The 27639-nt window shown below is 36.5% G+C and overlaps 3 protein-coding genes across 5 annotated transcripts; 1 reads left to right on the plus strand and 2 right to left on the minus strand.

Moving 5' to 3' along the window:
• tnip2 (TNFAIP3 interacting protein 2) lies at positions 1-4693 on the minus strand. Its single transcript, XM_084401529.1, has 6 exons — positions 3978-4693; positions 3252-3545; positions 3052-3141; positions 2634-2912; positions 2381-2497; positions 1-1403 (listed from the first exon to the last, which is right to left on the minus strand). The coding sequence occupies exons 1-6, from the start codon at positions 4296-4298 to the stop codon at positions 1164-1166; spliced, it is 1341 nt and encodes a 446-aa protein (XP_084257655.1). The 5' UTR covers positions 4299-4693; the 3' UTR covers positions 1-1163.
• Positions 3460-24580, plus strand: sparcl1 (SPARC-like 1). 3 transcript variants are annotated; one of them, XM_084401526.1, is made up of 13 exons: positions 3460-3588; positions 9808-9898; positions 12990-13159; positions 13986-14041; positions 14970-15032; positions 15425-16381; positions 17254-17356; positions 17661-17782; positions 17962-18082; positions 20291-20427; positions 20647-20795; positions 23850-23998; positions 24163-24580. In XM_084401526.1, exons 4-13 carry the CDS (start codon positions 13988-13990, stop codon positions 24189-24191), a joined length of 1884 nt encoding a protein of 627 aa, XP_084257652.1. In that variant the 5' UTR covers positions 3460-3588; positions 9808-9898; positions 12990-13159; positions 13986-13987; the 3' UTR covers positions 24192-24580. The 3 variants fall into 3 exon arrangements, with proteins under 3 accessions (XP_084257652.1, XP_084257653.1, XP_084257654.1); XM_084401527.1 differs by having other exon boundaries at positions 13021-13159; XM_084401528.1 differs by lacking the exon at positions 3460-3588 and having other exon boundaries at positions 9731-9898.
• On the minus strand, positions 7883-11177 carry scpp1 (secretory calcium-binding phosphoprotein 1). The gene is made up of 9 exons (XM_084401530.1): positions 10700-11177; positions 10529-10583; positions 10384-10431; positions 10230-10292; positions 9660-9689; positions 9517-9552; positions 9372-9410; positions 9205-9270; positions 7883-9125 (listed from the first exon to the last, which is right to left on the minus strand). The coding sequence occupies exons 2-9, from the start codon at positions 10580-10582 to the stop codon at positions 8700-8702; spliced, it is 762 nt and encodes a 253-aa protein (XP_084257656.1). The 5' UTR covers position 10583; positions 10700-11177; the 3' UTR covers positions 7883-8699.
• Positions 24581-27639: the final 3059 nt, after the last annotated feature.

Below are 27639 nucleotides of genomic sequence, written 5' to 3' on the forward strand. Positions count from 1 at the left end.
TGATCTTTAAGCAAATATTTTATTATAAAAATAAATCATCTTAGTTATCACATTTCTGTTTTATTTTGCCATCCCTGTCATAATGTCTTATTGTCAATTGATTTTTGTTGTTAGTACCTTTTAAACCCTGTAAAAGTTTGCTGCACTAGGAGGCCATTTTGTCAGACGCAGCAACTGAGACGTCACGCCTCGATTTACCAGGATGTAGGGAACTTCCTCTCTTACTTAAAACTAGAATGTTTTTAACTGCAGAGGGGGATCAAATGGCAAGTACCTCACAGTCAAAAGGTGCCTAGAAGTCTGAGAAAGTAATGACATGTTATACGTCGTAACCATATAACATTTAGAATCGGAAACTGAAGTTTGATACGGTATATGAATCAAATAGTAAAATATCAAAAGATTGTTAATAGTGTGTACTGTGCTGCTCTGTATTTCTTGGTACAAATAATGATCTGATAATTATTTAATGTGATACATTTAACCTGAAGGCAAGTAATAACAATATACCTACAAATGAAATATATAAACATTACAATATACTTTACAAATAGCACCATGACAAAAGTATGAATTATATTCAATAGTCTAATAACAAAGAAGCTTATGTATTAAATATAAAAGAATATGTACTTTTATCATCTGTATTTGGAAATAATTATAATATAGCAAAAAGTGCAAACCAGCTGATAAAGAGAATACATATCAGTGAGGTATATGATACCCATTTTATGATCCATCTGAACTATACACAGATCGGCAATACAGCATTAAGCAAAATTTGTCTGAAGCTCGTATCATGCTTAAAACCTTGACACCAAACAAATGGCAAAACCCAGTGACTTATAAACCACGATTGAATAACGTTTCATAACCAAACCATCTGCATTCTATGACAGCCATGTGAGTAAGCCTTTCAACTGGAAATGACCAACCTAAAGTCATATTCTGAGTCCTATGCCACAAGCAATCTTCAACCAAGTCCACAATCGAAAAGAAAAAAAGAAAGAGGAAAAAAAAAAGCTCTTCCTTCGACTCCATGCTGTTTAAACGTGTCCCTGCCTTCATCAACACCCTGTCGCACATCTCACAGTCTGCGAGCTTGTAGTGATTATGTCCTCAGTGCTTTCTGTGCCCTGTGAAAAGTCAGTGAGGTAAAAGACTCACAGCTTGGCACACTCGTCCCAGTGGTTTAGGTATTCGGCCGCGTGCTCATCGTCATATGTGGTGAGACACCGAGGGCACTGCAGTTCAGCGGCTCCCTGTGGTGCAGTGTTACTGATAGTCCTTTTTGAGCTTGCTTCTGGGGGACTGTTCCTTAGTGGTTCGGCAGTGTCCGTTTGTCTGGGAACTTTTTTAAGGCCCATGTGAAGTCGGCGTGAGGATGAGGCGTCTTGGACGCTCTGCATGATGAAGAAACAAGGCATGTTACTAGAAGGAAATGCCCTTTGGATAAAAAAAACTCATGCTAGGTTGGGGGGTTATGCTGGCGTTAAATGAAAATTAACCTATCTCTATTGTAAATACGCTACAGATTTTTTACCAAGTAATGTTCAATCAAAATGTCATTATGACAGACTTTTCTCTATTAAGTATGCTGGACTTTGCTGCTTTAATTATTGAGTGCAAAGTCCACATCTCAAAATCAAATCCTCAAACAATGGACAGTGCCTGCCCTACTATTTTTTTTTATTTTTTATAATCCATTGCACTTGGATGTGTGTGTGTGTATGTATGTGTATATATATATATATAATATTATATATATGTATGTGTGTGTATATATATATATATATATATATATGTATGTGTGTGTGTGTGTGTGTATATATATATATATATATATATATATATATATATATATATGTATATGTATATGTATATGTATGTATGTATATGTGTGTATATATATATATATATATATATATATATATATATATAAATTTAAATAGATCTGTTGCTACACCAATTTCATTGTGACTTAAAAAAAACAACAACACTAATTTAAAAACAATTAATATATATTTTGAAATATTTTTGAGATGCTTTTTCAAATATCATGAATTATTAATTCAAAATATCATGCTGTTTGGGTTTAGTAGTAAATTACGATACAGAAAAGAAAGGAAAAAATTGCTTTAAAGAATTATTTAAAATAATGTTTTAAAAAAGACCTTTTTTGTCAAATATCCTTAATTATCCATCTGTAAATATCATTCGTATATCAGGGAGTTGCACCACATGACATCTTGCATCCCGAACTAATTATTTAATTATTTCATTTATTTAACATTACTAAGATTTAACATTTTCTTTTCAAGAATATAATTCTGATTTCATAATTTCTAATTTCATCGAGGCTTTTTTAAATGATACATGCCTGTGTGCGTATTTGCAGCTGAAGTCGCCCAACTTCGTCTTGAAGGTCCAGGATTTTACCCTGAGCCCTCTCTCGGTCTGCCCTCTCCGATTTGAAGTCCTCAATATAGGCCAAAACCTATGAGAGAACAAGGAAAGGACTTGGTTTATGGGCAGCAAACCAAACAAATTACTTCTCATCTTTGCTGTTACAAAAATACACTGACTTCCTGTTTAAGAGGAATTCAAACTCTGCTAGTTGAACTGATACAGACCTGCTGCTCAAGCATCTGAATGCGCTCCTGGTCTCTTCTTGTATTGTCATCCCTCTCTCTGCCGAGTCTCTCACACTCCATCATTCTGTCCTGCAGGAGGCCGTTGAGCCGTGCGATCTCCTGCTGGAACAAAGCCATGCTGCCCGCAGCCTGAGTTTGGGTCAGGGTCGGACCTGCAGATGCCAGACCGTTTGACTCTTTCAACTTTTGACACAAACCCCTCACGTACTCCTCTCTACTGGAGTCATACTTCTGCCACTTTGAGTTTAAACTTTCCACCTGAGATGGAACAAAAACATATAGTTATGATGTGAACAGAAAAAAAATTACATGACATTTTCCAGGAATATTTTTACATTTCCGTAAAATGTACTGAGTGACATTTTCTGACAAATGTCAGTGATCATGTGATTCTTACATAGGCAACTCTCTTTTTAAGCTGGTCATTCTCCTCTTCTAACTTGCTGATGATGACATTTAGATGGGGTATTTCAGGGGAATCTTTTGTCTTATGAAGATACAAAAATACAAGGTCAAATATAATTGTTAAACAGCAATTATCTACGTTTTTTAAAAGATGGTCCAGATTTTGTAGAATGCTGATACTTTCCAACACACCTCATTAACTTGAGCTCTCTGATCGGTCATGGCTGTCTTGCTTTTCTCTTTCTCCATGTGCCCCAAAAGCTCCTGGCACACCTGCACAGTGGCCCCCAGTTGGGCCCTCAACTGCTCTGCTTCTTCAGCAAGAGAGTTGCAAAGGACGGCCCTGGTGGCCTGTGTCCGATCCCTTTCGGCCAAGGTGGAGCGTAGTTGCTGGATCTCCCTCTCTTTCTCCTGCTCGGGCCTTTCCCTGATGGTCTTCAGCTCTTGATCCTTCTCCATCAACTTTTCTTGCAATCGCTGAATCTCCTGGAACAAGCAAACAGTCAGGAGACTTTCTCATGCAGTTCAGGTGAATGTTAACAACAAATGCACTTGTTTCGCCACAGCTCAAGCATACAAGTATCCAAATACACTCAAAGGCAAACAGACGGTACAAATCTGCTGAAAAACATCTTAAACCATGATAAACTGATTTGCTGGTCAGGCTTATCTGCTTGGATTTTGGGCACTTTTCAAATTATCACTCTGGGAGACCACCTTAATCCATTAAAAAAAATAAAAAAATAATATATATATATATACATCTCACTATAATTATGTTTTCTTTAGTAAGGAATTCAAAAACTTTACAAAGAAGATTCTCTACAGTGGGGTTGTTGGCAAGAAAAAAAAATGTTGTAGGCTAAATAATTGCATAGGAGCAGTAGGAACACAAGTGCGAAATGTGTTGTAACTTACTGTTTTACTGGTTTCCAGTCTCTGGGCGGTGTCCACCTCTGATTCCATGAGTTTTTGCTTTAATTTGCAAATTTCCTTACACAAACTCTCGATTAGAGATTTCGACGGCCCTACAATATAAGGGTCCTCTCCCTCAATGACCACGGTTTTCTCATACTTCCCCAGTCTTGCCTTTAAATCGGCGATAATTCCGTCTTTGGATGTAACCAAGTGATTTAAACGAGCAATTTCTTGCTGTGTTTCGTGGTTAAATGTGTTGAGTGTAGAGCAGCTGCGCAACTTCGCCCTCAGCGCCTCGTTCTCCCTCTTCATCTCATCCATGGTGAATAATCCGCTCGCGCGTTAAAACGAGTACATAAAGTATGAATTTCCCATAGATTGTACAGGTTTGAGTGTCATAGGCTACAGACGTCTGCTGTAGACCAAAAGCAGAAAGCTTAAGCCTGTGAGAGTCTCACTCAATTTCGAAATTATTTTATGAAGAGGGGATTTCCTTGCGGGGACTTCCCCCATCTCAAATTGGGTATATTTTTTCTCGTACTTCACATAAAACATCGAAAAATAGTTAGGTAACAGTCCCTATTTTGGCATTAAAAGAGGTTAACTGTGGAGTCGCGTGTGATTTAATTGTGGTTTTAGACTTTTTAAAGGCAGTTGTCTCTCTTTGGTGTCATATCAGGTTTTGGGAGATCACAGTTCTGCTTGACGCCGCCCGGTGCGTGTGCACGAAGAATGCGCGCTACCCTTCCTGTACGTGCCAGTGACGCGACGTGAAAAAAAAAAAAAAACTAGTGTAGACATCTTCCTGGTTATAATAGGGACGTTTTAGTTTGACAGTGTAAAAACGGGGTGTATACTGGACTGTAACACGCACACTTCAGTCATAAAGTCCATATGTGGCGTCCACGCGCAGAGCGTGTGAAGCTGGGAGCTGCGCCTGTTGAACTTGGCAAAGTGGCACAGCTTTCAGATAACTGAAGACTCAGTGAAGCTTCTCTGTCGACGAATCCTAAGGCATGAATGAAAGTAGGGGAAAGAAAAACAGCATTCACGTCTCTAAAGTGATAGTCCACCCAAAAATTAAGACTCTGTGTGAGGCCATTCACCCTCATGCTGTTCCAATCCAAACCTTTAGCTTATGTCTTCTGCAAAACACAAAAGAAGATATTCTGAAGAATGTTTTTAACAAGACAGCTTTGGATCCTATTAACTCCCACTGTTTATATATATATATACAGAAATAAAATTCTTCCATACAATGGAGTTCAATAGGAACTAAAACTGTTTGGTTACCAAATACCAACAGTCTTCAAAATATCTTCTTTTATGCTCCACAGAAGAGTGTTGTAATAAAAAAATATTCAACCCCCATTGCAAATCAGACTTTCAGCTGTTTGCGATGAACAAATCAAACAAATGTCATTGAAATAGCTCAACACAACAAATGTTCCAAGTGGTTTCCCCAAATTCAACTGAAAATGCAACTTTTAATGACTTCTACCATCTCAAAATTATTCAACACCCTGAATAGAATCTCTCACAACAATCTGCAAAACAGGTCTTGTCTCAAGCACACCTGATGCAACTAATCAAGGTCTTCATTAATTGCACCAGGTGTGCTTGAGCTAGAACACATGACAAATCTGAACTGGGTTTGCTGAGTGTCACATTTGAGTCAAATGTGTGGTCCAAAAAGTTAAGAGAATATATCATCGCCATTCACAAACAAGTAATAGGATTCAATAGCGAAGCCACTAAATGTTCCTAAAGACACCAGTGAAAGTATGGTTCGCAATTTCAAAGTTAATGGAACAGTGGTAACGTCATGCTGTCAGTGAGGTAGCTGAAGCTTGGGTGTCATTTGACCCTCCAACAGGACAATGATTCCAGGCATACCTCAAAATCCACCAAGGCTTGGTTGCAGAAGAATATTATCCTGGAATATTATACAGTGGCCATCACAGTCACCTGACTTGTACTCCATAAAAAATCTCTGGTGGTATTTGAAGAAGGTGGTTGCAGTACTCAAACCCCAGAATATTACTGAACCGGAGGCCATTGCACATGAGGAATGGGCTAAGATTCCCCAGAAACGCTAGCCTGGAAATCCAGATCTAAATCTGAAAGATTAATGGTCTGGCATCAACTAATGAAAATCGGCCAGCTTGAGGAGCATCACCCAAGCATGCATTTAAAAATCTCACTGCACGCAAGCCCCATACCTTAGCTACCAGCGGAGCTAACTGGTAGATTAGACTCTTGCCGTATCCAGTCGGCAAAACAGCAAAAACACACTTCTTACAAAGGAACAATTCGAGCGCAGTCTTCTGTTCCTCTAAGCCAAGTCTAACTCGTTCATTGTAGCGGCCAAAGCCGCTTCAAACAACTGGTGTTCATCCATAGCCATCTTGCAATGTTTACTAATGACTTCGACGTCACAGCGTTGTCGTCATCTGTTTAGCTCGCCTCTGGCCCGCCTATATCAAATAATCCAATGTGATTGATGGAGCTCGGATACAAGGGCATATTTAATGAGCATCATTACTCGACGCCAGAGTAAACTCGCTGAGCAAATTCAGCTTGTGCTTTCGCGAGAACTCTGGATTTCCAGGGTACAGAAACACTGCGTCTGGTTATATATCTCGTTTGCAGTAGGTCATAACAGCAAAAGGGTGTTCTAGTACTAAAGATGCTTGCCATGAAGGGGTCGAATAATTTTGAGACTGCAGAAGTCATTAAAAGTTGCATTTTCAGTTGAATTTGGGGAACCACTTGCATTTTTTGGAGCTATTTCAATTACTTTTGTTTTATTTGTTCATTGCAAACAGCTGAAAGTCTGTAAATTTGAAATATGTAAACCTGATTTGCAATGGGGGTTGAATAATTCTGATTACAACGGTGCGTGCGTACTTATGTATGTATGTATAATATACAAACTTCTGGGATAAGAATGTAATGTGCATTGAACATTTAAAATCTCCTAGATTTTAAATGTACAATGCACGTTGCATTCTTACCCCAAAAGTTTGGCGATAAATGTGTAAAATGAGTACTGATATTCAGCACTCACATTGGGGTCCTATTAAGAGCATGCAAAATGAGTGACATTGTAAATTTTAGCTGATTGGACAAAGTGAGAGTGTTATAACTGACCCACATTCTCATAAATCTATTGCATATCTTTAAATAAAATATCTAAATAACAAAAAAGTCCAATGTGTTATATCTATCCTATAAGTATTTTAGCTGTATCTGTTGAAACAATCAGATATTTAGATTTCCTCCTTTAAGTCAGTATTATTTGTAACTGTATTTTAACTGTAAACTTTGAGAAAAGCACATCTGACTCAATTATATTGCCTTAGGTTTTCTTTAAAATTATTTACTCCACATTTGTGGAATTTTTTTTAATACATAACACTGTTGTCTCTAAAAACCCCCCCTGTATTTAAAGGTTTCATCTTAGACCATCCCTCCTTGTCGTAATGGATAATGCCTACCATTATCTTGGATCACATTATGCCAATTGTCTAGACAATGAAAGCCAATGGTGCTTAGTCTGTTATCTGAAGATTGAACCATAAAACAGTAATTTTAATTATACAGTAATTAACAAACTTACAATGTCTAAACCCTCATTCTGGAATCTTTATCCCTCTGCCAAAAGCAGCACACATGAAACAGCAGAAAGTCCCGCTCACTGTGTAATGTTTGTGTGAGTTCATGATGTTTTTCCTAGGGAAACCCCACCTCTGTTCTTTAAAGTTTGCCACCATCTTGTGGTATCAAAACAGTAATGACATGTGTTTGACAGACATGATATATTACTTGTAAATATAAGTCAATCACACACATAATTTTTGCAATATTCCTTTATGCTGAAAGTGCTCTTTCATAGCTTGATTTTACACAACAGTCATTTCAGCTCTCTATACACATTTTTATTGTTTAATGTTTAGGCATGCTTTTGCAAAGGTATGAGCTAAATCTGTGAAATTATAGACAATGAAGTTGGTAATTACTCTTGGATTGCATTAGGGCAACTCTTTCATTTTATGAATGTGGAAGTGTTTGCGTTTGCAAAGTTCCTGGGGAAAAACAGCACTCATGCAAACAACGGCATACTTTTTCTGTACTTTATTTGAAAATGGTTAATACCAACAGTAAAAATAAATGACTATAACATCTATAAATAATAATAATTAAAAACAAAACAATTCTGCACACAATTCGGTAACACTTTGCAAGAATTTTTCGTTTGTTAACATTAGTTAACATGACCAAACGATGAACAATACTTTTACATTTTACAATTTTAATACGTTTTTAAGCTAAACACTAGTTAATGCACTGTCAATACACATTAACATTAAAAAAGGTAAATCAATTCTGTAAGAATATATTGCTCCTTTATAGTTCATGTTTGTTAATGCATTCACTTATGTTAACAAATGAAGACTATATTGTAAAGTATAAAAACAAAATATCAGTGTATGTCTATAATATATTTTAAATTTTAAGTTAAGAATGATCTACTGAGGTACCTTAAAAATATTATTATTAACATTTACTTAACGGTTTATATTAATATTATATCAATTTCCTTACATACCCTCCTTTAAATATTTTTCTTAATAGAACATTCCCATTTGAATATGTTCCTGGGATTTCCACTTGCAGATATCAGAGCATTGAGTCATAAGATCATGTCTTAAACTGCTGCTAGGGCTCAGTGACATCAGGCATTAGGATGCCATTGAAAGGGTCGGTTGCACCATCATCACCGATATCCTGAGGAAAGTCTTCCTCGCTGTCACATTCTTGGCTGTCAGCCCCGGGATGGCACTCAGTTGAGCGACTTTCGCTCTCCACTGAACTGCTTTTGGACTCAGTGCTTTCGCTGCTGCTGCTGCTGCTGCTGCTGTTGCTGTTGCTTGTACTATACTCAGCACCTTCAATGCTTTCACTTGTGTCGGCACTGTTATTCTCTTCCTTTGTGCTCAGAACAACCGTTTCCTGGCTTTCACTTGATTCACTGCTTTCGCTTTTTTTTGATGCATCACTAGTGGATTTGATGCCTGGCTGGCTGGTCGCTTGCACTTTGCCGCTGTTGTTCGTATGGACCCATTTGAGGGTGTAGATCCAGCCCTGTATGAATGCATCATGATGGTCATTATTCTAGTGTAACCACACATTTTGTATGATTATACCATTCGATGTTCCTTACCCTACGGACATTCTCTTTACTGCTTTGAGTGTTATCCGATGTCAGTGCAGTCTCGCTTTTTCCAATCTAGATAAGCATAGATAAAACATAGGACCGTATAAACAGAGAATCCATTTCTATGCAATGTAAAGTTTTTTTCTTTGTTAGATTAGAGCAACATAACTTACCAGATTTTCCACAGAATGGCTTTCGCTCTCTTTAGAGATCTTGAAACAAAAATGATAAAAAAAAATGAAATTTTCAGTCATATTCATCCTTTTAGTGGTTTTGTAAATTTGTGCAAAAGATATGAACAGTAATTATGATTTATACCGATTCATCCGAGTCAGATTCAAGCGATTCTGAGCTCTGTCAAGAAAAAAAGAGAAACTGAAGTGAGTCTATATCCTTAACAGAAATATATTTTGTATAGTCATTCAATTTGTTGACATGGGCCTAATAGTCTTTGCACTTACATTGCTGTCGGATACATTTTCCTTGGACTTCTGTAAAATAAATAATTTATTTTTATTATAAATTAATATTGTTTGACCTCATAAAGGCAAAGACTATTAAAAGTCTAAATCAAAAATATTAAGTTTTTTTTCTTTTTTTTTTTCACAGCAGAACTTTTGCATTATACATGCATTAGTAGCCTATATGGTTGGATATTCTTGGCATGAGCAAATACAGATATTCTCCTATATAATATCAGGTGAGAGAGCTATTTTTTGTTATACTGTGAAGACGTACACACACACACACACACAAAAAGAAAGTTGCTGCCTTAAATTAAGTACAATCAACTTGGATGTTTAAGTCATTTGAACTTAAATTACATTAAACTGACTTTAAAAATGAGCTGAATCTTGTATAACTTAAAAGAAAAAGTTAAAAATTGCTTAACTTATTTAAAGCAATGTAAAATTGTATGTTGTCATAACTTATTGATCATATTTTGTTTTTTACAGTGCAGCTGTCTCTCCGTGTAGATACACATTTAAGTTTATTTTTGCATATGACGTGGAATTTGACTGGAAGCGTACCTCTTCTGAAGGTTCTGAGGTATTACTCTGGTCGGAGGATTCAGATATTGAAGAGCTTTCCGACTGGAATATAAAAGATTATAAGAACAGATTTACTTAAAGCACTCTTAAAGTTAACACAAAGTTTCCTGAAATTAAACCCAGCATCACTTACAGAGTTGGATGCATGTTGAATCATCTCCATAGTCATTTTATGCAAGATCTGTGTGATATAATTCAAAGAAGGAAACATCTTTACTCCTTGAAACGTATGGAAAGACCATTTAAATGCTTTTTTAGGTTATTCACTGCATACTCACGGGATTAGCACAGGCTGCTCCCAGCAGACATAGAATCAGTATGGCAGGTTTCATTCTGAAATACAAAAATCTGAAGATTAAAATCTATATTTCTGTTTAGTATTTATTATGTTTTAAGAGTTTTTGAAACCTTTTTACGTAAAAATAATAAATAGGGTTTGAGGACCTTACCTTGCTCTTCTTTTAGTCCAAATGCAAAGTCCAAGAAAGCAGAGGAGATCGACTAAATGAACGAGTGTTTATAGCTAAAGCTATAGACTGAATTTAATGGAATGTCTAGAGAAAGCGCTATTTAACAGGCTGACTCTTCATTAAGGTAACAGCATCACTTCCTGTTCGCCAACACTCAGATTACTGTGGGGGCACATTAACTCAAGCTGGAATACAAGAAAAGGAGAGTGCCACAGTAAGAATGTTTACATAATGCAATGACACACTACAGTGTGCGCTCACCCAAACTTCCTCTCCTGTACGAGTCTATTTTAGGATGCTAAACTATAGGGTGTGTGGCCTCTAAATACTAAGTAAGAGTACAGTCTGGTCCCACACTGGGACAGGAAGTCCATAATGAGAGCATTCCAACCTCTTCATAAACAAGCAGTACTGTGTGTACCTTATATAAATTCTGTTTATAATGCACCTTATGGATATATTATTGAAAACAAGAAATGGCATCATTCGTTTGTAATAGTTTATGCTTGTATAAAATAATCCTATATTAACATCCCATACTTTTTATTTGATTTCTTTTGCTAAATTAATTACATCACCACTTCCTGGAGCTCCATATTTGGAGTGCTGCTGTTTTTTTTTTTTTTTTTTTTTTTTTTTCTGCCTTGGCGGAGAGTGGAATATTTCCATTTTACAAACAATTCCTCACAATTTTACTCATTTAATCATTGCAGTGTACCCAAAAACCCACATAGAGCTGTGCTCCGAGATGTTTGCTGATAACAGAGCAGAGGAAATATAAAACAATGCACAGTGGTTCACAAATGAATATGCAGCTCTTGTAGTTTAAGTGGAATTTGCTTGCAGTTATAATTAGATTTCCTGAGAAAGGTGAATGTGGAAAGGGTAGATGGGACAAAGATAAGTGAGAGAAAGGGTCTAATATTTAAGAGATCTAACTTAAAGAGATGTATTATTATTATTATTATTATTATTATTATTATGAGAGAATTATTATTATTATTATTATTATTAGATTTCCAGAATAGTTCAGGTTGACTGTGTTATTGTTAAAACTGATTAAGAATATGCCAAGCTGTTTTGTAGTGAACAATGCAATCTTTTAAATTACTTTAAATTTTATTTGATCACAAAATTAAGATTATGTATATGTAAAATATATAATTATAACATAAACTGGGATGATACATTTCAGTTTTCTTTGATCAATAGAAATAGAAATTGTGTGTGTGGGGGGGATAGAATATACAGTATGTACAGTATAAAACCATTCCATCAATGGAGAGTCCCCACAAAGATAACGAACCAGTGTGTGTGTTTCGCTATCTCACGACCAATTCGTACGAATTCGTACGAATGATAAAAAGTTGGCTAATTCGTACTAATTCGTACGACCTGACTCGTACGAATTTGTACGATTTGTCTAAACCCACGTGATGGGTAGGTTTAGGGGCGGGGTCAGGGGTAGGTCATTCGTATGAATTCATACGAATTGGCCAATTCGTCAAATATGTACGATTTTGCACAAAACGTACTAATTCGTACGAGTCAGGTCGTATGAATTCGTACGAATAAGCCACCTCGTAGAATTTGTACGTTTTCCCGTGAGATCGGGTAAACCCTATTATGGGGAAAAAATTTCCCCACAAAGATGGCAATATCCGAAATACATTTTTATTTTATTTTTTATTCCCATGAGGAAAACAGGTTATAAATCATACTACGTGATGTTTTTTGAAAATGTACAAAAATAAAATAAATTGTGATGTTGTATACAGTATAAAATCATATCTAAGTCCCCATAAAACATGAAAACCCAACGTGTGTGTAGGCCTAATGCTTATTTTTATTTAAATAAACCTAAATAAACTGATGCTATAATTAAAATTGATGCACAGTTAATAAAACACGCTGATTGACAAACCAGTTGGCTAAGATTCAAGGTCTGCAAAAGCACTGGGCGCCATCTACAGGTGGCTTTTAATATCTGCTTGTAGCTTTGAATGTCCAAAATTCCCTGTCCCAGGGCTGTTCAAATGGGTTTGACAATCTGTCAAGTACCAGCAGGGTTTCTTCTTTGTTTTCCCCATAGATTTATTAAATATTTTGGAAGAGCACAACTAGACTGTTAAAAAAAAAAAGTAAAAAAAAAAAATGTAATGTAATCCAAAACTGGTAATAAAATGGAAAGTTAGTTCAAAGTATTACGGTGTATTTTCGTGTCACTCTCCATCTCTCTGTTCTTCACCCCACCCCACCCCCTCTGAAGCTTCAGTTGGTTGTCTCTCTTTGTGGCCCAGATGAAGGGAATCTGACGAACAGTGCTGAGGGGGAGGCATAAGGGAGTCAGGGGTACTTTGACTGACTGCCTCTCGGTGACTTTCTGCAACGTGAAATTGAAACATTTCCCCCAATTCTACCGGCAACCTCACAGCTCAGGTAAGTGTCAAATTTCCAATTTCTTGTTACTGTAATTGAATTAACTGAAGGATCACTTCTGAAATAATAAGGTAGTGTATAAAAGAAATAAATGAAATAAAAAAAAAAAACTGTATGCATGATGCAAATCATGTTGATGCCATCATTAAGAATATACGTACTGCCATTTATTAGCATTTTTTAATTGCTATAGAGAGAGTACAACTTTAATCTATTTATTTTTGTACGTTTTCTAAGTATTTGACTTGATAAATATTCAGGTTTTTCTGTGCGTTTTTTTTCTTATACCTGAATATTGCAGACAAAATAGTATTAAAAAAAAGAAAGAAATTTAATTAAATAACGAAAAGTTATTTATCATCTTCAGGAGAGCAGTATCTTCAGTTCATACCATTGCACCCAAGCCATTGTCCACATCAACATGGCCTATAATGGGCATATTGTCTCTGTGCAGGAGGCAAAAAGCTTGTGTACTTAGTCAACTCTTTTTCCAGTCTAGTAGCTTCTGATGTTTGCTTTGCCCCTCCGGACTTTGAATGTGACTTTTGAGCGGGGCTCATCTCTTGGGCCCTGTTGCCACGACAACTGAGGTGGTTGATTTATGCCGGGGTGTCATGGCAGGGGTACGTCCAGCATACAGATGGAGAACTCTGAACCCTGTGTGAGAACGGCCCAGAGGGCAGTAAAGCAGAATTCTTAGATAAAAAGAATAGGGAATGGGGAGATCAAGACACTTCAAGTTTTTCAGGAAGTTTTAAGATAGGACACAGGACTGTGGTCACATCCATACTAATTATATTTGTATGTTATGTTTTTTTTTTTCTAGAAATGAAGAAAGACCTGTTTCTATTCTGCTTTTTGGTCTCTGCACTGGCTGCTTATGTAAGTAAAATTTCCAAACACTCATTTATATAATCCTTCTCTTAATCAGAATCTACAGCATCATGTCTAAAGGTCAAAGAACCAAATGGAATCAAACACCAACCCAAAAGACGTTTCCAAGAACATAGTTCAAAAAGCAAGTATGTGCACTGGGAATTTGAGAAAAGGAGATTTTAGAAAGCCAATCAAATGATATCAAGTGTATAGATAAATCAGCAGGAACATTGTAAGCAGGAATGAAATACGTTGTAATATATGACCAGGGTCAACCGAGAGGGTTTGACACCGCTTATCACAAACATGGCTATATATTTTCCCATTGCCTTACTCTTGGGATTGGAAAGGGAGTGGACTAACTCTTAAATGGAGTTCTGCTGGGCAGTAAATCAATCCCACAGTCCCATGGCTGGTGATAGGATAATTGTGTAGCTTTAAAATGACTAAATGCCTCACTTAAATCATAAGACTGAGGCATGTTTTGCAATTCAGCTAGGAGAATGTAATGTAAGTGGACTCTCAGCATTAGTTGCTTATCAGGGTATGAAAGACAATACTTCTCTGAAATAATATCTGCATTCCTCCAGGAAATTAGAGCGGTTTGGAAAAGATAATCTCAAACAATTGAGTTGGAAGGAGATTACATGAAAAGCAATATGTTGTAATTGTATGAGTCGTGCAGCTGAAACAAGATTGTTGTCTGGGTAAATACAGTTGGTTCTGTAAAGATAGCAGCGAACATCATGTGCGGTGATGTGTGCATGTGTGGCACATGTATGCAAACTATTCTAAAAACACTTTTTGCCACCTGGAAATGGTAAGATGAAAGCTGTTTGACAGCTTAGCCTCAACTTTCATAAACCAAAACAAAAGGCTAAGTTGCTTTTTTTCCTCTTTTTTTTTCCTTTTTTTTTTTTTTTTTTTTTTTTAGGTACAAAGTAAGCCTCGTGGAAAAAATCAGCATGTCAAAAACAATCCAACTCCACAAGAGCAGGTGATTCTTAAAAAGTTAATTCTTAAAAGTCAACAGTTAATTCTCGAATTTGAGGACTTTTTACTGTTTGTGTAATTTTATATTTGTTTCCATGTTTGTTTGTTTGTTTGTTTGTTTGTTTGTTTAAAAAAAAAAATTATCAGTGACTTTAATCATTTGTAAATCCGTAAAAAAACAAACAAAAAAAAACAGATGCATTCAGGAACAAAATGAATGAGTCATTGAATTATTCACTCAACCGATTTGTTAACAGTAATTCAATCAGGAATCATTTTATTTTTTGTATATTTTGTAAATATAATTTTCTGTCTTAAATGTTTTCAATCTGTTATATGTACTTCAATTTATTCATTTATTTAAAAAACATTTTTTACAATTTTTTTTTTTTTAAGTCAGTGAAGCTTCTTGACAGTAAAGATGGAGTTCTGCCCACATTTCTGCCTTTTGAGTCCAGCTCTCAGGATGAGGACATGAGTGAAGAGAAGGAAAGCCATGTGGAGATGAAGCAAGCGGGGGCAGAAGAGCTTGAAGGTTCAGAGGGAGGTGAGAAGAATGCACCTTTGCTCCTGAGTGAGGAGGCACTGACTCAACTCCTGCAGGTCTCTGAGGAGGCAGAGGAAACTATGGAGGAGGATGAAGGTGATGATGACACTCCAGAAAAAGACAAAGAAGTTAAGGAGATTGAGGAGGAGGAGGGAAAGGAAAATGGAGAATCTACAATGGAGAATGAAGATGTAACTGAGAGTGAAGGTGAGGATGCAAAGGAGACTGACAGCAGTACTGAGTCAGAAATACCAATGGATTTGGACTATGCAGCTGACCGTGATGCGTCACAGCCACTGTCCATCAAGCTAGAGGAGACCAAAGCTTCATCCATCAACACTATGGAAAAAGATGCGGAGGAAACAATAGAAGATGTGATCCCCACAGCCACAATGGACTATGATTCCCAGCAATCCACCAACGAGGACATTGCAGAGGATCAGGAAGTGCCAGCAGAGCAAACACAAGATGAGCTGAAAGAGCCTTTTCAAGAATCTGAGAATGACAATGAAAAAAAGAAGAGTGATCAACAGGATGAGAGGGACAGCATTGAACCTGAGACCACTATTCTTTCTAGTGGCACGAAGGCAAAGAAGGAGAAGAAGAAGCAGAAGAATGAAAGTAATACACATGGAAAGGCCAAAGCCAAGAAGCAGCGAAACAACCAGCAGCTGGAGAAGATGCAGAGTGACCAAGCCAGTGCAATGGAAGCCGATGAGGAACGTGCACAGAGGCAAGACCCAGAAAAAGTGGTGGAGCCCACTGAAAACACAGAGCCTAAATCCAAAAAGAAGAATGGGAAATGGGTACCAAATGCATTGCACATACATTGTTATTATAAAATATAAAAAGTGTGATTTTCTAGATTAATACAACCAGACTGTAAGCTTTGACAAGCCCTGGTAGCTTATATTCTGCACATGTGCTTTTTGTAGATTTGAGCCATCTGCTGGTAGCAGGAAACGTATTTACACACTGCCCACCGTGCTCTGTTTTCCTAAAGCCGCCGGTGGCACGGGTGCGAGGGCCCTTTTCATCGCTGCTTGCAGCTTTAATAAAGACTTTTCTTCACATGGCTCCTTGCACAATTATGTTAAAACACTTTTTCCCATAGTGCATGATTTGTAAACCAATATATTTTGGAGTTTGCATCACGTAACCAGCTCCATATGTTCGGTTGTCTGAAGGTACGTTCAGGTACGAATCCCGTAAAAAGCCCTATTCGGACGGGATTAGTTTAACATGGAGAGGTGGGGTAAAGTAATTATTACCAGAGCTTCTCAATGATTTTAGTCCCGTCTGAATGTGCCAAAAGATGAGTCAAGATAAAAGAGCTCAAAGACAAGTCCAAAAAACAGTTAAATTGGCATGGTTTCGATCGCGTTTTTATGTCACATTTGCTTTTGTTAACACTGTCAACCGCTTTTGCACAATTTCCTATTGTTTTAATTCATTATCGACATCATAATTATCTGGTTTGTGTGTGGAAATAGTTTGACCTTTTACTGCACTTTGTTATTCTACTAGTTTACCATATAGCGGCAATGAATCGGAAGTCTCACACATTCACAGGAAAATACCTTCTATGGAAAATCGTGAAAAGTGTAAGCAGGTGCACTAGTTTAATGTGTTTGATAGATTGCTATTGCAAATAAAAATTGGTTGTGCCTCTTTGCAGACTCGTTTGGTGGGGATGAATCCTGTACAGATTAGGGCCACTATGGAGCTTTACCCTGACATTCGGCCCACACATCGGCCCAGCAGACAGGGGGAGCCAGCTGGTGAGTGTTGTTTCTGTCTCCATAGCGCCAAATTCTTATTAGGAATTTGCTGAGCAGAGTTTTTCTTTAACAGACTGTTAAACAGACCTGGCTTAAGAAGTCAATGAGAGCCTTAGCCCCTGGTTTATGCTCTATCCAAACCAACAGATGCAAAGGAATGTTGGCACTTTTTTTACAGGGTGGTTATATATAACCTTTATTAGATGTCTCTTTGAGAGCCTTTTTAAAGCAGCAGTGGATGCCTGAACTGAGGATACACAGTATTTTATAGAATATTTGCACATTCTTTCATTGTTTTATCCAGACCCCTGTGAGAACTTTCGCTGTAAAAGAGGAAAGACATGCAAAATGAACGATGAGAACAAGCCCGTCTGTGTGTGTCAGGAGCCGTCAGAATGTCCTCCCAGTGTAAATGATTTTGACCATGTAAGTATGTGTTATCTAGCAAATTAATATGTTAATCTTAATTCAACTGATTACAATAAAATGGCTTTATTTCCAAATATTTATTTCATCAAACTTAAGTAACATATATTGATTAAATGAAAAAGCATAATGACATTTGCTAATAATAAGCTGTTGGCATCTGGACATCTTCACCTTAGGTTTGCGGAACTGACAATAAGACATATGACACATCCTGTCAGCTCTTTGCCACCAAGTGTAGCCTTGATGGGACCAAAATAGGCCACAGACTTCACCTGGACTACACTGGGTCCTGCAAATGTAAGAAACATTTCTGACATGCTTATTTTAATAATGCTAATGTGATTAATAATTTTAGCAAACCATGTTTCTCATTAGAAAAAGCCCCTATAAATATTGTGTGTCCGAAGAGATGTACGTATTTGTGTTTTAGATGTAGTTTCCAAAGAGATCTCAACAATTTCTCTGAAATTACATTTTGATTTAGCAAGACACCAAAGTCTGCATTGAAAATCTAAAATAATTTTCTGAGCTATCCATATTAGTATTACTATTTAATATTTCCATTTCATTTAATATCATAAGTTCTATACACTTATGTATATATCTACAGTTTTTTTATGTACATTTTAACCCTTAAATGCATAAATGTTTCTCCAGTCATTATTACATATTCGGGTCTTTTTAGCGACCCAATTCTATATCTAACACGGGTGGATCTCTACTGAGCCCCTAAAAGGACATGGTGGTGGAAAAAGATTGCGGTGGGAGGATTTTTTTCCCCCGATAAACTTTTATATTATGAACATTTTATATTATGAAAAATATTCAATAACTGCACTGTAACACACCAAATGCAGTTTATCTAACTAAGTATTGTAGTATAACCAGCAGGAGAGTAGTGATGTGTGAACTGAATTTGGTGACACTACGTGTCACAGTGAAGCTACTGAATATGTTTAATAATATAAAATGTGCAAAGGGGTTTTGGGTTTTGTACTTTGCAGACGGTCCCTTATTCAGACTTGTCTCTCAAACGCCTGGTTAGAGACAAATTTAAATTAAAGCTCGTTTTGAGGACAATTTGGTTGTAGCTCGTTGTCTAGGTTACTGTGATTGTAAGTAGTGTAATTTGTGTTTTAATGTTTAGCTCACGAATATGATCTGGGAAATTCGAATATATTGCCAACTTCATTGAACTCCACACTGTAAAAAAAAAAAAAGTTGAGAAAACTTAAAAAGTTTAAGGCAACCAGCTTCAGGACATTTTTGAGTTTTCTCAACTTACGTGTTTGAGTTATCTCAACTTTTTTCATGTTAAATAGTTGAATAAACTTTAAAAACTGAATTTGCCATACAAAATGTAAGTTGGATTTTTTACAGTGCAGTTAAGCACTGACCGCATTTCTTGAGTCCAAGTTCAAACACTATGAAACGCTCCATATATACGGAGCTCTGAAACACTGCCAGCGTGGGAACGCAAAAGTTTTCCGAGGGAACGCAAATTTTCTCGGGGGAACGCAAAAGATTTGAAAAAATAAAATAAAAATCTCTCAACCCATTTTTTTTTCCACCAACACGTCCCTTTAGGGCTCCGTAGATCTCTACTACTTGTCGCAATAATATAAAACTCTCCTGATATTAGAGTCATTACAGAATAATAAAATAAAGCATGTTTTTTGTTAGCCTACTTTTTGGAGCTTGGAAGGGTTCCGTTTGAGCAGAATTTATATCATCGTCACTGTCTTTGTCAGAGCTCATTTCCAGTAGCCTACATTCAGCATCTGGCTCAAATTCGTGATCTCAAACATATTCTCAAAACTCAATTATGAGGGCTTTTTTTTTTTTAAGTTATGAAAAATCTTTTCAATATCAATATTTTGATCGCTGACAGCTCCTTCACCAGATCCACCATCAAGTGACAGTAACTCTAATATTTGATTGCGTTCAGTAGTAGGCTACTTGTAGTAAATCGCTGAGCCATTTCAAGTTTTGCTGATGATACTTCCTATTCTTTTGTTTTCTGCCTGTGGTAGCTATGAGTGACACGTCACTTCATAATTGTATATCAGACATTGCCACCTTGTGAAATAAAGGTGAATTGCACTTATTCAGTCATCAAAGATTAAATTATTGTTGTAGAAAAATATATACTTACACTCATGTATACCATATACAATCTTTGCAAAAAATTAATGGGAAAATAGGCATTATTTTATAATTATATCTATATTTTTTTCTTGTTATACTGTGTATAATGAATTGATTGAGGAATACTAAGAAGGTTAAAGTGTAACTTTAAAAAATGAATGGGGAGGAGGGTAGCGAATGACGTCCCGGGTCACTAAAGACTTGAGGTATGCGTTTAAGGGTTAATATAGTTGGATACAACGCAATGTTTATTTTTGGCCCCGCAACCAAATGTAACCAATTTAAGTTCAACCACCCCTGCACTTAATATATATCTTCTGTTGTTTAATTTTTGTCTATTTTTATTTCTCCTGGCAGTTATTGCTCCATGTCTAGAGTCAGAGCTGGTGCAGTTCCCTCTGCGTATGCGGGATTGGCTGAAGAACGTGCTTCTGCAGTTATACGAGCATGACTCCATGTCTCCTGGCTTTCTCACAGCTAAACAAAGAATCAGGGTATGTATATCAGGGATACTGGACAGACGGTTATTTATTTAGACATCGCATGTCTCCTAAAGAGACAAATAGTAGAAACTGGAGACAAATTTCACTCATCTCCCCAACTTCTGACAGTAAAAAATAAACGTGGATGTACTTCTTTGGAAAATAGCTCTTGACTGTATCTAAACCATCAAATGTGAATGGATTACAGATGATGAATGCTCTGATCAACAGGTTCAGAAGATCTATGAGAGCGAGAGGCGTCTTCATGCAGGCGATCACCCCGTCGAGCTTCTACAGCAGGACTTTGAGAAGAACTACAAAATGTACATCTATCCAGTGCACTGGCAGTTTGCACAAATGGACCAACATCCTTCAGACAGGTGGGGTGGCTGAGGTTCTGTACAAATTCCATCTTGCAATATTGTTTTGCTTATCATAAAGGGGAAACCCCAATTATCTTGATAAATTCACTTGACATTTATATCGGCTGTTAAATGCCAGTCTTGCGGAGCCAGACGCTGTGCTAAAAGACTGATAAAAATATCTGCACACTTACTCCTGAAATTGCTTAAAGCCACCCAATCAGATCAGTGCGATTTTGGGAAATGCTTGCCATTTTGGAGTGCATTTGTGAATGGTTCATGAGCAGTTCGTGGGCAAGACGTCTGAGACTGAAGACTATTCTAATTCGAACTTACTCATACAGGAGGTTCAGTCATATTTTTAGCTGGTGTGAGGATGTGGTTGAGGGACATTTACAGAAAAAGAAACACTCAGCGCCAGTAGCCTCCACAACGTCAGTGGTCAGCCTTTGAGACGGAGGCCTTAAAGCTGCAGTGTGTGCTTTCGGGGAAAATCTGCCTGTGAATCAGTTACTTATAGTATTACACTGGGATACAGGGCTTGATATTAACTTTTTTTCTCACCAGCCACTGTGGCTAGTGGTTTTCCGAAGTTACTAGCCACTCATAATTTTCACTGGCCACAATTTTGACATCGATAGGGAAAATCTGCCATAGAGATATAAAAAAAAATATCTTATAATTAGGCAGCAGGTATATTAGGCTGCTGTCACTTTAAGATCTGATGCACGGACCCATTATACTGTTTTATATAGCCAAAAGTGTCTTTATGTGGACACACTTTGGGTGTGAGCACAAAATCTGCAGGAATGAGTAAAATTATGCTCAATACGCGCAATAATCCATGCCAAAATTCAAGCCCTGTAAGTAACACCAACAATATTAATCCGGAGCAAATTAAACCAGTGAGTAAAGGGACATGGGGATAAAGGGATATTACAGTATTGAAACAAATATTTTTGACAACACTAGATTGCACTTAGTTTATTATTTCAGATGTCTTTTTAAAAGACTACAATTGAAAAATCAATTGAAAAGCCCTGCTTGGATATAAGAAAATTACACACTGCAATTTTAAGAATCTTGTGTTGGTTTGTGATTTTAAAGAAAAGGTTCTATATAAAACCTAAAGGGTTTTGTCATGCACCCATCATGGGATCTTTTTACGGATTTAATTTTAATTAATTACTTTTGTTATTGTATACATTTTAATTGTAATTAAATTTCATGACTTAAACTGTTCGTAAACATACACTGTCACTAGATTTTTTTTTTTATAAATAACCTGTCAAACACAAAAGTATTTATGTAATCATTTAAGACATTTCTCCTTATATAGAACCATTTTGCCATATGTGACCCTGGATCACAAAACCAGTCAAGTCGCACAAATTTTGACTCATACAATGTATTGTTGGCTATTGCCACAAATATACATTTGCGGCAATAACCAATACATTGTTATTGTCAAAATTATAGATTTTTCTTTAAAGGCACAATATGTAACTTTTTTGCTTTATCAAATAGCAAAAATCACTATATCTATGTTATATATATATATTTTTTAGTTGTGTACTTACATTATCCCAACTGTTTCCAACAACTTTCAAACCAGGAGAAATTTGTAATTTAATTCGAAGACACGTCCCGTTTCTTTATTTCCGTTTTGTCGCCGTCAATGGCGTCATATCCGCGCTGTCCCTGGTTTCCGCTCGTACTGCCATAGCAACCAGAGCCCTCTGATAGTAACCAAGGCGACTGACGTGGACAACTGTGTAGTTCGCAATGTCTATTTGCACGCTGTTGTTGTTTCGTTCAAACATTATGGACCATGGCAAGCAGACTTTGGATAAAAAAGGAGAACTAAAACGAGAATCAATATCAGCGCTGTGTTTTCGTCTTTTCGAGATGCCTAGAGCTCCCATAGACAGTAAACGAGAGCTCCACGTCCGAGACTTCGAACGCTCCTACATGTACGTTATTAAACAGGTGAGCACATTTACATAAAACTAATCAATGTTATATAGTTCAAAAAGGATAAAATGTTAGAATATGATCTGTATGTTATTCTAATGTTGATCTAGCTTACTGCTAGTCTCATACAGACAAACTAACACATACATTTCAACACATTTAAATGCAGTTTAGTGTGCTAGTGTAATGTTAGTCCAAGTGAAACTGCGCTGCGTTACCTCACAAGTTTAATTTGTCAAATAAACTGACCTGTGAGTTGTAATTCTGCACTTGCGTGTAGTTCGGTAGAATGAAATTGTCCTTAGCTATTCCTTTTATATCCGCGGGACTCGCGTCGCGTGTGGAGCTGATAGCTGTCTCTTAGCAATCCCGACCTGCTTCATATCACAGTCATGATAAAAACATCGATGTATTCACTCATCCATAAACATTATTAGATCGGTCGGCTTGACGTTGACGACAAGATCAATAATTCTTAGCAAATGTTGCGTCATCAAACTATGCCTTTGTTATTGTAAGAGGTTATAGCGACCCCTAGCGGCGAAAAATTCCATACTGTACGTTTAATGCCAAAAATCATTAGGATATTAAGTAAAGATCATGTTCCATGAAGATATTTTGTACAATTCCTACTGTAAAGATATATAACATATATTTTTGGGAGTGAATGCAGCACAATCGCAAACATAAATGGACAACTTTAAAGGCGATTTTCTCAATGTTTAGATTTTTTTGCACCCTCAGATTCCAGGGTTTCAAATAGTTGTATCTATAGTTGTGTCCTATCCTTACAAACCATACATCAATGGAAATCTTATTTTTTCAGCTTTCAGATGATGTATAAATCTCAATTTCAGAAAATTGACCAATGTGACTGGTTTTGTGGTCCAGGGTCACATATAGCACAAAGTCAAGAACCCTTAGGGTTCTATAAAACCCCATTGAACTGTGTGGAAATGAAGTATGTTAATTACAAGATTTTTCTTCTTTCTTCTGTTAATTCATGTTTGTCCTCATGACAAATTGACAAAACCTGAATCATGATATTAAGTAGGGTTTTTTTTTTTTCACCAGTGAATATTTATAATACTGTTGCAGGATTCTTTCTCACTCTGAGCTGGCTCCTCTGCGCGTTCCCCTGGTTCCCATGGAGCATTGCACCTCTGTCTTTTTCCAAAAGTGTGATGCTGACAAGGACAAACTAGTCTCCTTTAAAGAGTGGTGCAGCTGCTTTGGCATTAAAGAAGGTAGGAGGATTTTAAAGGCCTTGCCTTAAACAGCTCAAAGAGTTTTAAATGTATTATTCATTCTCTTTAAATGCATTATTTATGCACACTTTTTAAATAAATCAAAAACTTTATAAACAACCCAGGTTGGTTTTTCAACTTTCTCTATATTTTCATTCCCACAGAGGATATGGATTCTAATCTGCTGTTCTGAGCATCTCTGAGCTGCAAAAGGAGCAATTGAAGGTTGTTTTCTTTGAAGAAAGATATAGATAATCCTGGAGGTCTGTTTGTTCAGTGAAATGGTACTGTTTTTTTTTTTTATGTGTAATGATCATGATGGACAAGAATATCTAAAACTCTTTTATTTTGTATGCATTATATTGTGTAGCATATTGGTTATTAATAAAAGGAACTATAGTTAATGATTTAGATAAAAAACTAAAAAAGTGTAGTTTTAGTTTGAGTGTTTTTGTATGCATTCCAGTGAGGGAAAAGTTTACATAGTGAATAAAAGAACAAAATAAAAGTGATTTTATAAAAATGTTTCCAAATTATTTCAGATAATGAAGAAAAATGCCACTTTTATGTGCTTGTTGTTGAACAATTAGCCTACATATTTATTCCAAATTATATTCATGATTAAATTAATGAATCAAGAATGATCTTAATCCAAGCATTTTTTTTTTTTTTTTATGCTCATGTAAAATAAATCTTAAACATGACTTCCTTAAAAATTGATAACTGATAATATCTTTAAAATCATTAAAGTTCCGGTTCAATTTGCATAGCAAGCTTTATGTCCTCTGTCACAAGCCTTAGAAGCTTTGTTATGCACACTTACAACAGTTACTGTGTTTGGAAAAGAATTGTGTGGATTATGACCACTGTAATTAAAACAAATAAAAAAACTGTGTCTGGAACAAACCCATAGGAAGTCATTAAATTACTTTGGTCAGAACTGTGTGCCTAAGTGTGCAGCACAATTCAATGGCTTCTGTGTGAGCAGTTGATGCATGGACATTTATCATCTCACAGTCTCAATGCAATGAATAATACTTCATCATTTGAGGACAATGATCTCGAATAACCTTGTATAATCAGTTTTTTGTAGCATGTAAAATCAGAAATATGTACTAAAATGATTAGGAAATACATGTCACCTAAAGCTGTATGAGATACTTGTAAGCTCCTGCGACCCTTAAGTTGTTGGTGGATGGATGGACAAAATGCTCAGTGTTTTTCCTTTTTTTTTTTTGTTCTTTTTTTTTCTGTAAGATGAATGAATAGAAAAAAAAGTTCATACTTAAAAGTTCCCACTTTTTAACTATTTGTTTCCCTTCTTACCACAGTCTTTCTTGAGTATTGGAGTCAGTATCTCCCAAAAACAGAATTTTCACTGGAAGTTATAGTTTTTTTCCCCCGAGGCAGTTTAAAAGAGTTGAATAATTTTAGTTTGGATTTTGCATGCATCTCTCTGTCAGGTTTGATAAGATAAGATCACCTGGTGATAAGATTTCAGATTTCAGAGGAAGATATAGTCTAAATAAAAAAAACTGCAGGAAGGATTCTGGAGAAAAGTATCGAGATCAGTGCACTGGTGGAACAACAAAGATCATGCAAAAGACAAGCCAACGATAGGCCTACTGTTGACTATAGAAATACTCTAAATCACTGAAACATCTGCATGTGTTTTACTGTGCTGATCATTGATAGGCCTTCACGCTAAGTGAAAAAGGGAAGCTATGAAAGGCACGACTCAAAAAGAACAATGCATTTGACTAATTAATCTTCAAATTGAAGACAAAGTGATCAATATTTGATTTAGTCTTCAAAGTGATTAAATCAGTTGATCAATCTTTAAAGCTTCTCTTCCAATTAGAAAAACTGATTGTCTAATCCTAATGTAGCCTAAGACATTCGTCTGGCATATTTTAGCATTTAACATTTAGATAAGGAGTTTCTGAGGATCTTGTTCTGATGTAGGTTTGTTTTTATAAATAAGGGAAACAAATATTAAAACTCTTAATTAAACATTTTTAATGAGAGCAATGTTTTGATATCATTTTCTTCTATTCGTCTTCAGATTAAACTATTGTCTCTAATGTCAAATTGGTCCTCATTAATACATAAAGGCCTGGGAGTGGGAGTAGCCTAATAGGATGCAAAGCGGTAACTACATTTTTATTACTTAACTACAAATATAGTCTTCGCAAACAAAAACAGACGCATAGGTCACGATTTAATGCGTCACTTCACGTGTCTGCGTCAGTTGAAAATGTGCACGCTTGCGGCAACGTCACGCTTGGTTTAAAACGGGGCCGGTTATTACTTCAATGAGCGATTTTGGAGCGAGGAAGAAACCGAATATAAATGAATAAGAGTAAACTACTTATCGTAGTCCCAGACAGACATTGTTGAATGTCTTCATCTGAGGTAAATCCACACGCCCTCTCTCACAAGACATAAGGCCCGTTTAACAGTAGGCCTATCTGTTTTTCATTCAGTTTATTTCCTGTGTCTATGTTTCTATATAGCATACATAAACACATTTACACAAATATATTTAATAAAACAGTTAAACAAAAACACACACACTCACTTCTTTGAACACGCGCGCTTTTGACAATTCAGTATGCTACAAACAGCCTCTCAACAATGCAGTAATGCAAATAATTAATATTCATGGTGGTACATTGAGTAACGTTAGCCTATTCGAGTTTTGGCACAAATGGAATGTCATTTGCGGACAGTGTACGTTTATGGCTTACTCATTACTTGGATGTTTTAGTTGGGCTACTGTAAACTGATGCTTCTACAGCTCGAGTACCCTATATGAATGATTAGAAATACTGATTTAAACACTAAAATGAAATGGAAACACCTGCCCACAAGAATGATCATTGCAAGTTCTTTTCCAATAGAGGGCAGCATAACATCAGCGCAATGTTGGCTCGTGACTGCATTAAGGTGCTTTGAGGCTAGTTAAGATATAAGTTAGCATTTATTAAACACAACTCTTATATTTCAACATTTTGTAAGAATTCAAAGTGTTCTTTTTTTGGTGTGTGCTTTTATCAAATATTTCTGAATATGGATTTGCAAGTCTGTTTTGAAGCTCCCTGAGGTTTCATCAGGTCTTGCTCTGGTTCTTGAAAACATGTTAGGCGTCTGAATGCTAAAATTACTCTCTTAGGAGAGGATGTTCAAACATGATCTTCGCCAACTTCTGAAAACCAATGTTAGCACTGGCATATTTGTTTGGCCGTGGCCCCAGAGCATTGTATGAAGTAGATGAAACAGCTAATGGTGTACAGCAGGTGAAACTTCAAGGGCTCTCTGGCACTTTAATGGAGTACGAAGAGGGTGCATGTGAGATGTGCTGTTAGGGAATGCAGTTAGACATATTGTATGTGTGTTTGTGTGACTTGTAGCATCTGACTTAAACATCCCCCTTTGATCCCCCCATCCGGCTCTTTGTGAGAGTTTTCTCCTGGTACCATCCTGTCCATTTAGCGATCACTGCTGTAAATTACAGAGGAAAGAGGTCATGTGAAACCATGCCATGCATTTGCAAAATTGTGTGTCATTATGGCGCATTATCATAGTTAGCTACTTTGTGTAAGATCATAAAGATATGCATGTGTTGGTCTGAGCTAAAA

Source organism: Rutilus rutilus (assembly GCF_951802725.1).
Source record: "Rutilus rutilus genome assembly, chromosome: 2".
NCBI classification, from domain to species: domain Eukaryota; kingdom Metazoa; phylum Chordata; class Actinopteri; order Cypriniformes; family Leuciscidae; genus Rutilus; species Rutilus rutilus.

Excerpts from the sequence above, each read along its gene's own strand:
- scpp1 (XM_084401530.1), bottom strand. The coding sequence starts at position 10,582 with ATGAAACCTGCCATACTGATTCTATGTCTGCTGGGAGCAGCCTGTGCT. Across the intron at positions 9,690-10,229 it reads CCTCAGAACCTTCAGAAGAG|AAGTCCAAGGAAAATGTATC; the intron begins GTACGCTTCCAG and ends TTTATTTTACAG. Across the intron at positions 9,271-9,371 it reads GCCATTCTGTGGAAAATCTG|ATTGGAAAAAGCGAGACTGC; the intron begins GTAAGTTATGTT and ends ATGCTTATCTAG.
- tnip2 (XM_084401529.1), bottom strand. The coding sequence starts at position 4,298 with ATGGATGAGATGAAGAGGGAGAACGAGGCGCTGAGGGCGAAGTTGCGC. Across the intron at positions 3,546-3,977 it reads GACTGGAAACCAGTAAAACA|GAGATTCAGCGATTGCAAGA; the intron begins GTAAGTTACAAC and ends TGCTTGTTCCAG. Across the intron at positions 1,404-2,380 it reads AGCTGCAAATACGCACACAG|AGCGTCCAAGACGCCTCATC; the intron begins GCATGTATCATT and ends TTCATCATGCAG.
- sparcl1 (XM_084401526.1), top strand. The coding sequence starts at position 13,988 with ATGAAGAAAGACCTGTTTCTATTCTGCTTTTTGGTCTCTGCACTGGCT. Across the intron at positions 14,042-14,969 it reads TCTCTGCACTGGCTGCTTAT|GTACAAAGTAAGCCTCGTGG; the intron begins GTAAGTAAAATT and ends TTTTTTTTTTAG. Across the intron at positions 17,357-17,660 it reads CAGACAGGGGGAGCCAGCTG|ACCCCTGTGAGAACTTTCGC; the intron begins GTGAGTGTTGTT and ends TGTTTTATCCAG.